Raw genomic sequence first — 12,537 nt, 5'->3', positions numbered from 1 at the left:
AGGGAGTTCATTCCTTTAGCATAACGTTACATGCGGAACGGATTTCAACAATCCGCATGCTAGCCCGATTCGAACGGTAATCGGTAAAGGCGTATCAAACCCGTTGAAGGCTGGGGGTTTGCCAAAAACCCCAAAGTCAACGCCTAACACGCGTTGCCGGGTAGTCTATTCCCGTAAGAAAGACGAAGTCTATGTATTCAAAGTCATAGCATCAAGTCTAAGAAAAGCAATTTTCTTAGCACAACGTTACATGCGGAACGGATTTCGACAATCCGCATGCTAGCCCGATTCAAACGGTAATCGGTAAAGGCACATCAAACCCGTTGATGGCTGGGGGTTTGCCAAAAATCCCATAAAATCTGTCATTCAGAAGAAATACAGACAAATCACAAGAAAGAAGCAAATGCGGAGTTTCTATTAATAGGTCAAGTCAAAAGCATACAACAAAGAGCTCATTAGCCCGAAGGCAACTGACGGCTAAGAATATGAGACTTTAAGCTAAAAAGTCTATCTGCATAACTCTGCTCAAGTCCCGCCTGCAGATCTGCTCGGGCAGATTCCTCAGAACAGCTCAAGATCTCCGCAGCTTCACTCTTCAACTTCATCAATCCCTCCTGAGTGGATCCGAACTCCTCGAGTACCCGGTCACGAGAACGCTCTAGTCCGATCAAGTCATCTGCGATAAGAACGGCGGATTCCTCGGCACGCTTCAAGGCCTCCTTCAACCTAGTCGCTTCCTCGCGATTCGAGTCCAAGGAACGGAGTAACTCAGCTTTCTCCCTATCCATCCTCGCCATGTTAGCCATTAGATGCGCAAGGGAGCTCTCGCGTGACTGAAGCTCACGCCCGACGGAAGATCTCAGTTCACGCCACTGCTCCATCCTATGCTCTAACTCAGAGGATACGAAAGAAGAAGCCCCGGTAACCTCCAGTTCCTTCAACTCTCGTATCTCTGACTCCAGGGCAGCGAAATCAGCAGTGAAGGAATCAGCCAGTTCCGGGTATCCTTCTTCCCTCATCATCGTCATGTGGCGAGAGAAGGAACGCCGGAACTGATCGAAGCCGCCTCCTCGGTGGAGAAGCTTCTCGATCAAGCCATTATACCAGGCGGTGAAGAAGCTGAGGTCCGTACGGAAAGCCTCTCCGTCAGGATCAGTATCGGCCAAAAGGCTACGGACACGCTCGTGCAAAGAAGATCGAGATCCTACAAGCAACAACTTGGAAGCTCAGTGAACTATCGAATATGGAAAGGAAAGTCAAAAGGCAGGTTCCGAACATACCGACGCCAACGGATGTCCCATCAGGTTGAGAGCCGACAGGCTCCGAGACAGCAGCAGAAGAGGGTACGTCAGCCCCTGCAGACATATTGCTCGCACCACTCGGCAGAGACGGGGAGGCACCACTGCTATGAGGACTTTCAACCCCGGGGACTGTAGCAGTATCAGGCTGAACGCCTGGTCCTACAGTGACATTCCTATGTTAACCAAATGGAAATTTGGACAAATAAGGAGAATCGGGATAAGAAGGTCGTATGAATACCTGCAATCCCCATGTCCTCAGATGCAGCCGGAATGCCAAGAGTCATAAGAGTATCGGCCCAAGCTGCTGGTCCTATGATGACACTCTCTTATTAGTCAAAATGAAAATTTAGACGAATAAGAAGAATTGGGATCTGCATACCTGTAGATCCATTATCCGCGGGCATTTGAGGGATGTCAGGAGTCATATGAGAATCAGTCCTAGCGGCTGGTCCTATGATTGCACTCATTAGTCAAAAGACAGATAAACATAGGAAAGTACAATATCCCTGAATCGTATACATACCTGCAAGCCCGTCGCTCTGAGGCAAACTGGATATGCCAGGGATAGATACCGGGCTAACTCCAATGGTAGACGCTGCGATAATCAATCATTCATTAGTCATATGAAATATCGGGCAAGAGGGAGAAAATCAGATATATACCGGTAGATGAATCGTTCCCGAAGAATGGTCTCTCGGTCCCTCTGGAAGTCTGCTCAGCCAGCATGTCAGCTAATAAGCCGGCATCCGGCTTCGAGAAGCTTGGCCCCTCCATCGCAACATCTGCAGGGTAACCCAAATGTTGAAGGATGAGGAAAGCTCAAACGAGAAATCTTCCTTCACCTTACATAAGGAAAATGACATTGGATGCGGATATACCTGAATAAGGGATTGTGGGCTCAACATTATTTATCTGCTCAAGATCGATGTTAAGGTCGATGCCCAAAGACCCATCGTGAAAAGCGTCGCACATTTGTTGCACAAAGCAATCCATGTTGTCAACGCCAGGGGACGCCGAACCCGGTGGGAGTTCGCCCTCCTCGAAGAAACCTGAAGCACAAAACATGGTCACAAATCCCCAAAAGGTAAACAACCTTGAAGCAAGAGCAATTGAATGTTACCTCCCCCTCCATCGGCGGTGCTCCCTAAGTCCACTCCACAGGGACGCTGACCGTCATGGGACTTATGGGCAGTCTTCTTCCTCTTCGGGGCACCAACCCTCCGAGGACCATAGGGTCGAACATGCGCAGGCCTATCACACGTTTCAACGTGTGTAGGAGCTGAGGGCTCATGATCACCGGCTGTCCTACCTAAAATGACAATAGCCATTTCAATGAAAAAGAGCTGTCATTTATGGAAAATGAAAATTAAAAGAGATAGGACAAACCAGTATCGAAGTCCCCTCTGCCGGTATCCACGTCCGCATACTCGTCCTCGGAGTTCTCGTCATCATCACCCGCAGGGAGAAGTTCTTCTTCGTCTGAGACAAGAGATTTGGCATGCCCTTTTCTCCGCTTCTGAGCAAGCTCAGCTCTGCGACCAGCCATCATAGCAGCCCGGACCGCATACTCGGACTGCAACTCTGAGAGGCTCCTCGCGCTGATGGACTCATATGCAGAAAGGAACCACTTGCAGCTGAGGAAAGTGATCAATGGCTTACGCCGGTACGAAGGAAGAGCAAAACGGGCTCCAGTACAGCCCACCATCGTCCATAGCCACGCTCGAACGCCATCAATCAATCCTCCCTCAACCCGCAGGCTGCGGCTCGGATTCCCGACATACAGTTGGTCATAGCCGAATTGTCGAGCAAAGCGGCAAGGGAGATAAGGCTCTATGTGGCACTGGTTCTTCACCCGAAGGACGAGATAGCCTACACGGATGTTCACTAACCACCGGAAGCAACCAGCGTCAAGAACGGTCCGGTCACTTCTAGGTTTCTCCTCATCAACCAGCACGTCGCCATAGCGACCTGAAAAGTGAGGGAAACACTTAAAGAACTCCCAACTCTTGCGGACCCGGAGCTCTCGCTGAACATCACTAAATTTGCTCCCAAACCATCTGCTCTGCTCCAACAATTGCATGAAGGGGACAGGGATGTCAACAACGCTGGGGGCCGACATCAAGTCGGGACGGTGAAGAACGAGCCACGCCATCAAATATGCGTAAGGGAGCTCAACCTTTGGGCAAACCAGCTCAGCTGATGGTTCAGAACCCATATGTGTAAAACTGCTAACCAGACCCCTGAGCCCGCAATGGATACTAGCAACCATTGCTGGGAGCAGGGAAAGCTCTCTCCCATAAGCCAGCTGAACTGCAGGGAAGAGCACCTCGATGGGTAGAGCGTCAGAAGGTTGGTGCGGGACGACACACTTCTTCAACCAAAGGGCAAGGTAGCCTGCTAATAGCGCCCGGGACCCTATAGACCTCTGTGCGCGGCGGAGAAAAGAGCGAAACTTTGTCCCCGCGGGAAAAGCCCCCTCAGCACTGCCGATAGTGTAGGAACGAACCTCAGCCTTTTCCAACAACTCATTAACGGCCGAAGGAGTCATCACGTCTAATTCATGAATGGGCGCACTGGAATCACCTTCCAAGTTCTGGAACAAGTAGCTGGCAAACTGCTTCAAGCTGATCTGCCTCTTCCTTCTCGCTTGGGGAGAAGTTTGGATCAAGGAAGTGTAGTAGTGGCAAGTAAGATCCCAGAGTGTGTCATACATGTCCGGAGTATCTTTCTTCATACACTCCAGCTGCTGGTTCGTAGGGAAGTACTCCTGATACGGACAGTCCCCCATCGGAAGACCCGAAACATAATGCATCTCGTGCAAGGCCAACCCTAGCTCACCTCCGCTGGTCAGGAAGGTGTTGCTATCGGGCACATAAGTCTCCAGCAAAGCCAAGAAATGGCGACAGCTGACTGGGATGCCGTACATAGTAGCTCGTATGGGTGCATACAACCCACTGCTCTTCAGATCCCTCTCCCAGCGCGCCAAGACGAAACCAGTCATGCGCGCCCACCACCCTTTGGCTAGGGAGGAAGCCCAGCCATAACATCTGTACTCCGATGGGGGTAACTGTCTCCCAAGAAGAGCCAGACGGTTGCTCACAGTCGGAGCAGCAGCTGACACCTCGCCTGGGGGTGCAGTATCAAGACCCATGATCCCGGGTCGTAGACCACGCACGTCATGATACCCCTCAGAGCCAGGAGTCTTATGGTGAGTAGCATATCCGCATTGAACCCGATCAGCATCTTCAGTAAGATGCCAAGACATCTGCCGGTCCACGGCTTGCCCCTTCAAATGACTGAAAGAATAGTGGCGTGGAATCGAAGGGATGTACAAACAGGCTCCACCGTCAAGAGTTAACCAATGCTCCTCACAAAGAGTCAGCGTGGCAGGATCCCTGACATGATCTCCAAATAGAAAACCCGGCTTCTTTAGAACCTGAGTGGAAGTAGAATCAGGGGTGAAGGAGGCATCTGTGATAAGTTGGCGCAAGCAATGGCGCCCTCCTTCCTGTATCGAACGGCAAGAGTCATTTGGACGATCCCCGTCGAACCGAGGAAGTGGGCCAACAGCCTGCCTAAGAGTAGCGGAAGAGAAAACCTCCCGACTACATCCGGTGTTGGCGTGAGGAGGAAGGCTACCCGCGGGAAATTCCACTGCAATAAAGCACAAGGGCGGAATCAGAAAATCCATCTCGTAAGAAGAATGATAGACTCATCCACGGAATAATTGGAGAGACGATTTTGAGTGACCTACACCAGAAGGACGGCATGCGTCATCACGTGAATAACGTGGTAACGTACACCGACCTATAAGGTGTAGGACAACACAAAATCGCCCCAATATATCCGAAGACTTGAATTGGCTAAGCAAAACAAGTCTGAAACCTTACCCTCCGCGAGAGAGGTATCGGTTCTTCCTTCATGACCCGCAAAGAGGTCAATCAGGGATGTAAGACAAAATCTCTGCATAAATTCTCACCCCCGAAAAATGAAGCCGCGGGAGAGGATGTCGTGGGGACCTCCTCCTCACTATGCTGTGAACGAGAACGGCTCCTCCGGGGACGAGATCGACGCGGAGACATTGCAAATCTGCAACGAAAAGCAGCAAGTCAGGTACAATCTAAAACATGAATATACGAAATTTAAAAGGGAAATTAAGAACTTTAATTAAAATCCTATACACAAATAGGATTTCATAATTGAAGTCTAATTAAACCTACAAATTTCGTGCACGATGATTGTCATCTTTCACGGTGAATTTTGGTGAAATACCCAAAATACCCTTTGTGTTCAAGGCCAAAATCTAGGTCAAGGACACGCGTGACCCGGGTCATGATCGTCACATTCGATCATATAACACCCCGGTACCCCACAATTTTGGTTAAAATTTGCAAATGAGCCCTTTTGCAGAATTCAGCCAATTTTGCATAAAAGCCCCTCTACAAAATCTTGGTTTGGGCTCCACATGCCTTATCAAAATTTTGATCATGAGTTCGTGGTCAAAACTCATTGGATTTCAGCCATAAGTTCACTGCCTTTTGCAAATAAGTCCCTCTAAGACATTTATGGGCTGTTTTGCAAATAAACCCCTCCAACAACTTTTGGTCCTCTTGCCTAAAATACCCCTCAAGCTTGTGGCCAAATGAACATGTAATTTAGGTCCTAAACTTCAGTCCTCTATTACATGAACACCACCCCAATTCTTCGGCCACTTTTGCAAATAAGCCCCCAAAACTTTTCGGCCCCACATTTGCACATAAAACCCTCAATAAGGTATGGTCTTTTTGCATGAAACACCCATCCAAATTGTTACCAAAGGGGAATGAAATCCAAGCCTCAAAATTTCAGTCCCATTTTGCAAATAAACCCCCACGAATTTTGCAAATAAACCCCCCAAAGTTTCGGCCATTACCTCTTTTTGCACAAAACCCCCCGAAATAATAGTGCATACATGCCCCCTAGTCTACCACAAGAATAAAAATGCAACCTTTACCACAAAATAAGAGGATGGTGAAGAGGAGCTTACCCAAATCAAGAGGCTTGAAATCCCCAATCCAAGAGTCAAGATCCGAGCTTGAAGGTGGAGGGAGAAACCCTAGTGAAAAGTGAAAATTTTCGGCCAAGAAGGAGCATACAAAAAACCGAATTTCTTTGGGGTATGGAGCTCTTGAAAGAAAAACAATGGAGGAGGTTTGGAGGAAGAAGATGAATTCTCTTTTGAAAAGAGGGGGGAAAACAAAAGGGGAAACAAATTCAAACAAGAAAGAAAACAAAGAGGGGGGAAACAAAATGAAGAAAAAGACAAAAGGGGGGGGGAAAAAGACGAGTATTCAAGAGTGTCGGTCAACATGACCGGCCGAGGGGAATCAACACCACACTTCAGCATAGAACAGCTCGCTGAGGTATCCCGGTGTATAGCACGGATGCGGCCCGGAACCAGCGGCCGGAAGGGCTACCAAAGAGTACCAAAGGGCCTCTCTCTGGAAGAAGAAGAATCAGATGCTGATTCAGATACCTGCTCCGCCGTCGCATCAGATGACACGGCTTCAAGTGCGGGCCAGCCGTACGAATCACTCATGATCAGTGCCGAACAAATGAACAAAATGCTTGAAGACGCCCTAACTCGGCAGAAAGAAGCTTTCAAATTCGAGATGGAAATGACCCTACAGCGGATGAGGGAGATGCACGATCAGCAACTCGCAGCTTTGACAACTCATCAAGAGGAGCCCACTCGACCCAATCATCAGAACCAAGAAGAGAATGAACGGGAAGGGAATAATGTCATTATTCCTCCTGTCAACAACGACAACGGAAGTGGTCCGGTAGATGATAATGCCAAAGAAGACCACATTACCTCTCCCCAAAACCACTCGAAAATAGAAACGAGTGAAGACAAAAAGATGAAAGACTTGGAGAGCAAAATCAATGCATTGATGAATGCTCAAGAGGTAAAAAGGTCAGGTATACCGTGTCCATATCCGAGGGAGTGGGAATCCATTCCATATCCGGCAAAGTTTAATCTCATTAACTTTACGCCGTTTGATGGAAAGGGTTCCCCTACCCAACATTTAATCTACTTCAAGTCTCATTTAGGAATTATTTCCGGAAATGAGCCCCTCATGGTGCGGTCATTCGTCGGCACTCTTCGCGGAGCTGCCTTCGACTGGTACCGCCGTCTCAAGCCCGGAAGTATCAACGGCTGGGATGACATGGAGGACATGTTCTTGACCAATTTCTTTGATGATGACACCGAGGTTTCGATCGGCACGCTGTTCGATGAAAAACAGAAGAATGGCGAGACGGTTGAAAACTTCGTGAAGAGATTCCGGAACAAAGCTATGAATTGCAGGGACCCGGTCAGCGAGGAATTCATCCTCGAAACTTGCCACAACAATTTAACATTGGACATCCTTGAAGCCATGGGAACGGCACCGCCAACGACCTGGAAAGACTTGAAGGTGAGAGGGGAAAGAGCCGAGCGACTCCTCAAAAGGAAGAAGGCTGAAAGGGGCCAAATACCAAACAGTGTCCCACAACAGAAGAACTTTACCCCTAGGGGTAAGGGGAAAACACAAGCAAATGCTGTAGATGCGAATCAAGTGTTTGAGGTGCAAGCACAGCCGCAACAGCCACAGCAGCAACAGAGGGCGCCTCAACAATCGAGATGGCAACAACAGCCCCAAAGGCAAAAGGCCGCGGAGCCGAGGTTCCCAAAGACCTACTCGTTCAAGGAGGATGAAATCCCGGGTATCTTCAAATACCTCGTTCAGAACAACAAGATCAAGTTGCCACCGATTCAGGATCAAGAAGATGCCAAGAGGGTCAACGATCCGAAATACTGTGCATTCCACCGAGCGGTGCACCATCCCACCAAGGTATGCTACGCTCTCAAAGATAAGATTCAGGCCCTAATCGATGTTGGGGTTATCACCATGAAGCAGCCCAAAGAGAAGAAAGTGGGTGCAAACATGGTATCCATTAGTTTCGGGACTGTTCCCTCGAGTTGGTTCCAACACGAGCCGGTGATCAATGCAGCAGTGAAGACGGTGAATGATGATCCTCACCAACAGCGCCAGAAAGGGCTCGTGCCACACACAACCCCAAATGGTGAGATTCTGTGGGTTCATCCGGACTTGATCACAGATGAGCAATGGACCGGATCATCATCAAAAAGAAAGTCAAAAGGAAAAGGGAAATCTTGTTATGGAGCTTCTGCCATTCCAGGAGAAGAGGACGACAAAATCCCAACCTTTCCACTGTCTGAAGACGAACAGGAGGTCTTTGCAACCCGAAGCGGGAACGAGTATCACTACAAGTACCCAGACGCTTCCGAGCAATTGGGCACCAAAACCCCTCCTTCCAAAACGTTGGCAGAATTAGGAATCTCAGCAATTCCCCCAACACCCGCATCTGCGGAGAAAGTCCAGCAAAAGGAGAAGGGGAAAGAGCCTCCGCGGCAAGAAGCCCAGAACCCGAGGCAGTCTCGATTCAATCATCCGATTGGTAGAGACAAACCGGGAAATACGAGCTCACCGCCTCATTTCGACATCATGGCGCAGTTGGCCAACATCCCAGCTCGCATAACTCTATACGAGCTGTTGCGCCTTTCAAAGGACACAAGGAAAGCGCTGCAAGAAGCCTTAAGTGACTCTGAAGCTTTTCTGACTCGGATCAAGCCATCTCCAGAAGGACCAGAGCCGTCAGTTCAACAATGCAACCTGGCGGCGCAACACTTTCCCTGCATCTCCTTCACTAAAGAAGATATGCAGACGAAGAATTCAAAGCATGACCGACCGTTGTACTTTACCGGTCACATTGGCTCCAGCGTTGTCAACCGGATCCAAGTCGATCCGGGTTCCGCTGTTAGCATCATGCCATTCCGATTGATGCATCATCTCGGAATCCCGACTAGCAAATTAGCATCCACTGGCACTACGATTTATGGATTCAACACCAGCGGGTCTAGGCCCTTGGGGAAGATCCGAGTCAAGTGCCAGATTGGGGATTTGAGGTCGGAGGTCACTTGTTATGTGATTGACGCGGAAACATCCTATAACTTACTGTTGGGTCGACCTTGGATCCACGGTAACCTTATAGTCCCGTCAACTCTACATCAGTGTCTCAAATATGTAGACACAAACAATGAAGTCAAGACGGTGGTCGCGGATAAGCAACCGTTTAAGGGATTGGAGAATTACTTCACCGATTCCCTTTTATACGGCGCTGAATCCGATACTGAACCATCGGCCCAAGGAACGGACAGCGGAGATGAAGCTGATACCGAACCAGGGCTTGATTATGATGGTGGTTTTGTTCTTAATGACATTGTACCCATTGTAATCAATCTTGACGATGATGAATCATCGGAGAATAGTTGTAACTGGCAACTTGCCGAAGAACTATCAATAAACGATGATTTAGAGTATTTGATGTGTCTGGATGACGTCACTAAAGAGCTTTGTGATAATCCTGACCTACATATGCCTCTTCAGTCATTTTGTCTGACGAAAAAGCAGGTACAAGATCCATGCGGAGCGACGCTTGTCATCCCCGCGGGAAAATGGAGTGGAAAAGAAGTCGTCTACGGCAAAGGAAAAGAAGATCCGACACCCGATCACTTCTTAGAGGAAGAAGAAGACGAAGATAAACCTGCTCCTCATCTATTCAGATATGACGCAAAAGCGCGCGATATGATGGAAAAGTATGGGTATGACTTCACACTCGGAGAAGGTCTTTTCTTTGGTCGAGGCCCACGAGTTCCACCTCGAATGGCCTATGTACCGAAGGGAAAACCCGACGATTATTATCGCTATAAAAGAGGTCTCGGCTACGTCTCCTCGTCCGACGACGAATGTTGCTGGCAAATCATTGATCAGATCGCTAACAAGGCTAGAAACGGGTACTCTTCCGACTCTTCGGCTGGGGGTTCCGACACTAGCCTTGGCGAGACGTTCAAAAGGTTGATGTCAAATATGGTCACGGTCGATCCTACCGCAATAGAGGAAGACGACCAGATGCCAACATGGGAAGATCCTTGGGTTCACCACCTAAACATGCAGTATGGTGATAGGTTCGAGCAAAGAGAGCCTCCTACCGAAGATCAAGTACTCCAGGTGAATATGGGAACTGAGGAAAATCCTAAACCGATATTCATTAGCGATAGTCTTCTACCCGATGAGAAAGAAGAGTTAATCTCTCTTATCAAGGAGTACATTGACGTGTTCGCCTGGAATTATGAAGACATGCCAGGACTCGACCCGAACGTAGCAGTACATCGTCTCAATATCAAGATGGATGCCAAACCAGTCAAACAACAACAAAGACGGTTTCGTCCGCAAATGATGGAGGCGATCGAATCCGAGGTCAAGAAGCTTATTGACTCGGGCTTCGTTCGAGAGGAGCAACATCCAGAATGGCTAGCCAATATTGTCCCAGTCCTTAAGAAGAACGGGAAAGTCAGGATTTGTATCGACTTTCGGGATCTCAACACTGCTTGCCCAAAAGATGATTTTCCCCTCCCCATCACGGATGTCATCATCGACAATACGTGTGGGTTCGAGAGGATGTCTTTCATGGATGGTTTCTCTGGTTATAACCAGATAAAGATGCATCCGGATGATGAAAAGCACACCGCATTCAGAACGCCCCTCGGTGTCTTCTGTTACACAGTTATGCCCTTCGGCTTAAAGAACGCAGGTGCTACATATCAACGAGCTATGTCAAAGATCTTTCAGGATCATCTCCGAAAGACTGTTGAATGCTACGTAGATGATCTGGTCGTGAAAAGTCGTGATAAAAAGGATCACATCAAAGACTTAAAGACCATGTTCGACTTAATGCGAGCCCATCAGTTGAAGATGAATCCTACCAAGTCTTTCCTCGGAATGTCGAGTGGAAAATTCCTGGGATTCGTCGTCACCACCAAAGGTATCCACATCGATCCTGATAAGGTAAAGGCGATCAATGAATTACAACCTCCGAGAAACCTCAGGGAGCTCAGAGGATTGCAGGGGCGATTGGCTTATATCCGTCGGTTCATTTCGAACCTCTCAGGAAAATGCCAACCATTCTCCAGGCTTGCAAAGAAGGGCGTGTCCTTTGTATGGGATGACGCTTGTCAAAAGGCATTCGAGAGTATTAAAGAATATCTCTCAAAACCTCCTGTACTTGTTGCACCGAAATCGGGCAAACCGTTCTTGATTTATGTCAAGGCGACGAGCCACTCATTAAGTGCATTACTTGCACAAGATGACGATAACGGTCACGAGCAGGCAGTGTATTACTTGAGCCGAACCATGGTGGGCGCCGAGTCTCGATATCCTATGATTGAGAGAGAATGCCTCGCCTTGGTGTTCGCCATTCAGAAGATGCGACATTATCTGGTCGGGCAGACCATTTACGTCATCTCTAAAGTTAATCCGGTTCGAGTATTCATGACTCAACCCGCTTCCATGAGCTGGCGATTAGCAAAATGGGCCTTACTCCTGTCCCAATACGACTTGCATTTCAAGCAACAGAAGTCAGTAAAAGGGCAGGCCATCTGTGACCTCCTGGCAGACAATCCAACAACGGACACCGCCGAGGTATATGACGATCTACCCGATGAGGCCCACGAAGTCAACGCAACTTCTCACCAACAAATATGGCGCTTATACTTCGATGGCGCTTCGCGAGCAACTAATGTTGCAAGTGCTCCTGGAAGTTCTAAAATCTCCTCCGGAGTTGGAGTAGTCTTAGTTTCCCCAGGAAAACATGTGATGCCTCGCGCCTACTCGCTAACCGAGCCATGCTCGAATAATGTAGCAGAGTATAACGCATTGATCATAGGACTCAACTTCGCTAAGGAGCTGGGGGTTGAGTATCTCGAGGCCTTCGGCGATTCTCAACTGATAGTCAAGCAAGTTCAAGGAGAATATGAAGTTCGAAGCCAAGATCTCATTCCGTACCATAAGATGGCGGTGGAGATAGCGGAATCATTTGAAGGGTTCTTTCTTCGCTAAGGAGCTGGGGGTGGAGTATCTCGAGGCCTTCGGCGATTCTCAACTAATAGTCAAGCAAGTTCAAGGAGAATATGAAGTTCGAAGACAAGATCTCATTCCGTACCATAAGATGGCGGTGGAGATAGCGGGATCATTTGAAGGGTTCTTTATCGAACATATTCCACGGTTACAGAATACCTATGCAGACGCGTTGGCCGCATTGGCCGTGTCACTAGCGCAGCCTCCCGAAACAGAAC

General features: G+C 48.6%; 1 protein-coding gene and 2 long non-coding RNA genes across 3 annotated transcripts; all 3 read right to left on the bottom strand.

Annotated features, from left to right (window-relative positions):
* Nucleotides 1-1,574: 1,574 nt before the first annotated feature.
* On the bottom strand, nt 1,575-2,002 carry LOC109828413. Its single transcript, XR_002243678.1, has 4 exons — nt 1,964-2,002; nt 1,825-1,896; nt 1,681-1,752; nt 1,575-1,611 (listed from the first exon to the last, which is right to left on the bottom strand). It is a non-coding gene; the product is annotated as an uncharacterized LOC109828413 (long non-coding RNA).
* Nucleotides 2,003-2,051: 49 nt separating this feature from the next.
* On the bottom strand, nt 2,052-2,563 carry LOC109828411. The gene is made up of 3 exons (XR_002243677.1): nt 2,422-2,563; nt 2,180-2,350; nt 2,052-2,083 (listed from the first exon to the last, which is right to left on the bottom strand). It is a non-coding gene; the product is annotated as an uncharacterized LOC109828411 (long non-coding RNA).
* Nucleotides 2,564-4,274: 1,711 nt separating this feature from the next.
* Nucleotides 4,275-6,879, bottom strand: LOC109828412. The gene is made up of 4 exons (XM_020395415.1): nt 6,768-6,879; nt 6,328-6,513; nt 5,281-5,390; nt 4,275-4,955 (listed from the first exon to the last, which is right to left on the bottom strand). Exons 1-4 carry the CDS (start codon nt 6,877-6,879, stop codon nt 4,731-4,733), a joined length of 633 nt encoding a protein of 210 aa, XP_020251004.1. The 3' UTR covers nt 4,275-4,730.
* Between the last annotated feature and the right edge of the window lie 5,658 nt (nt 6,880-12,537).

Source organism: Asparagus officinalis, unplaced genomic scaffold (genome assembly GCF_001876935.1).
Source record: "Asparagus officinalis unplaced genomic scaffold, Aspof.V1 AsparagusV1_Un1345, whole genome shotgun sequence".
NCBI classification, from domain to species: Eukaryota; Viridiplantae; Streptophyta; class Magnoliopsida; order Asparagales; family Asparagaceae; genus Asparagus; species Asparagus officinalis.
Note: the sequence above shows the minus strand (reverse complement) of the source record. Positions and strands in the feature narration are given on the sequence as shown.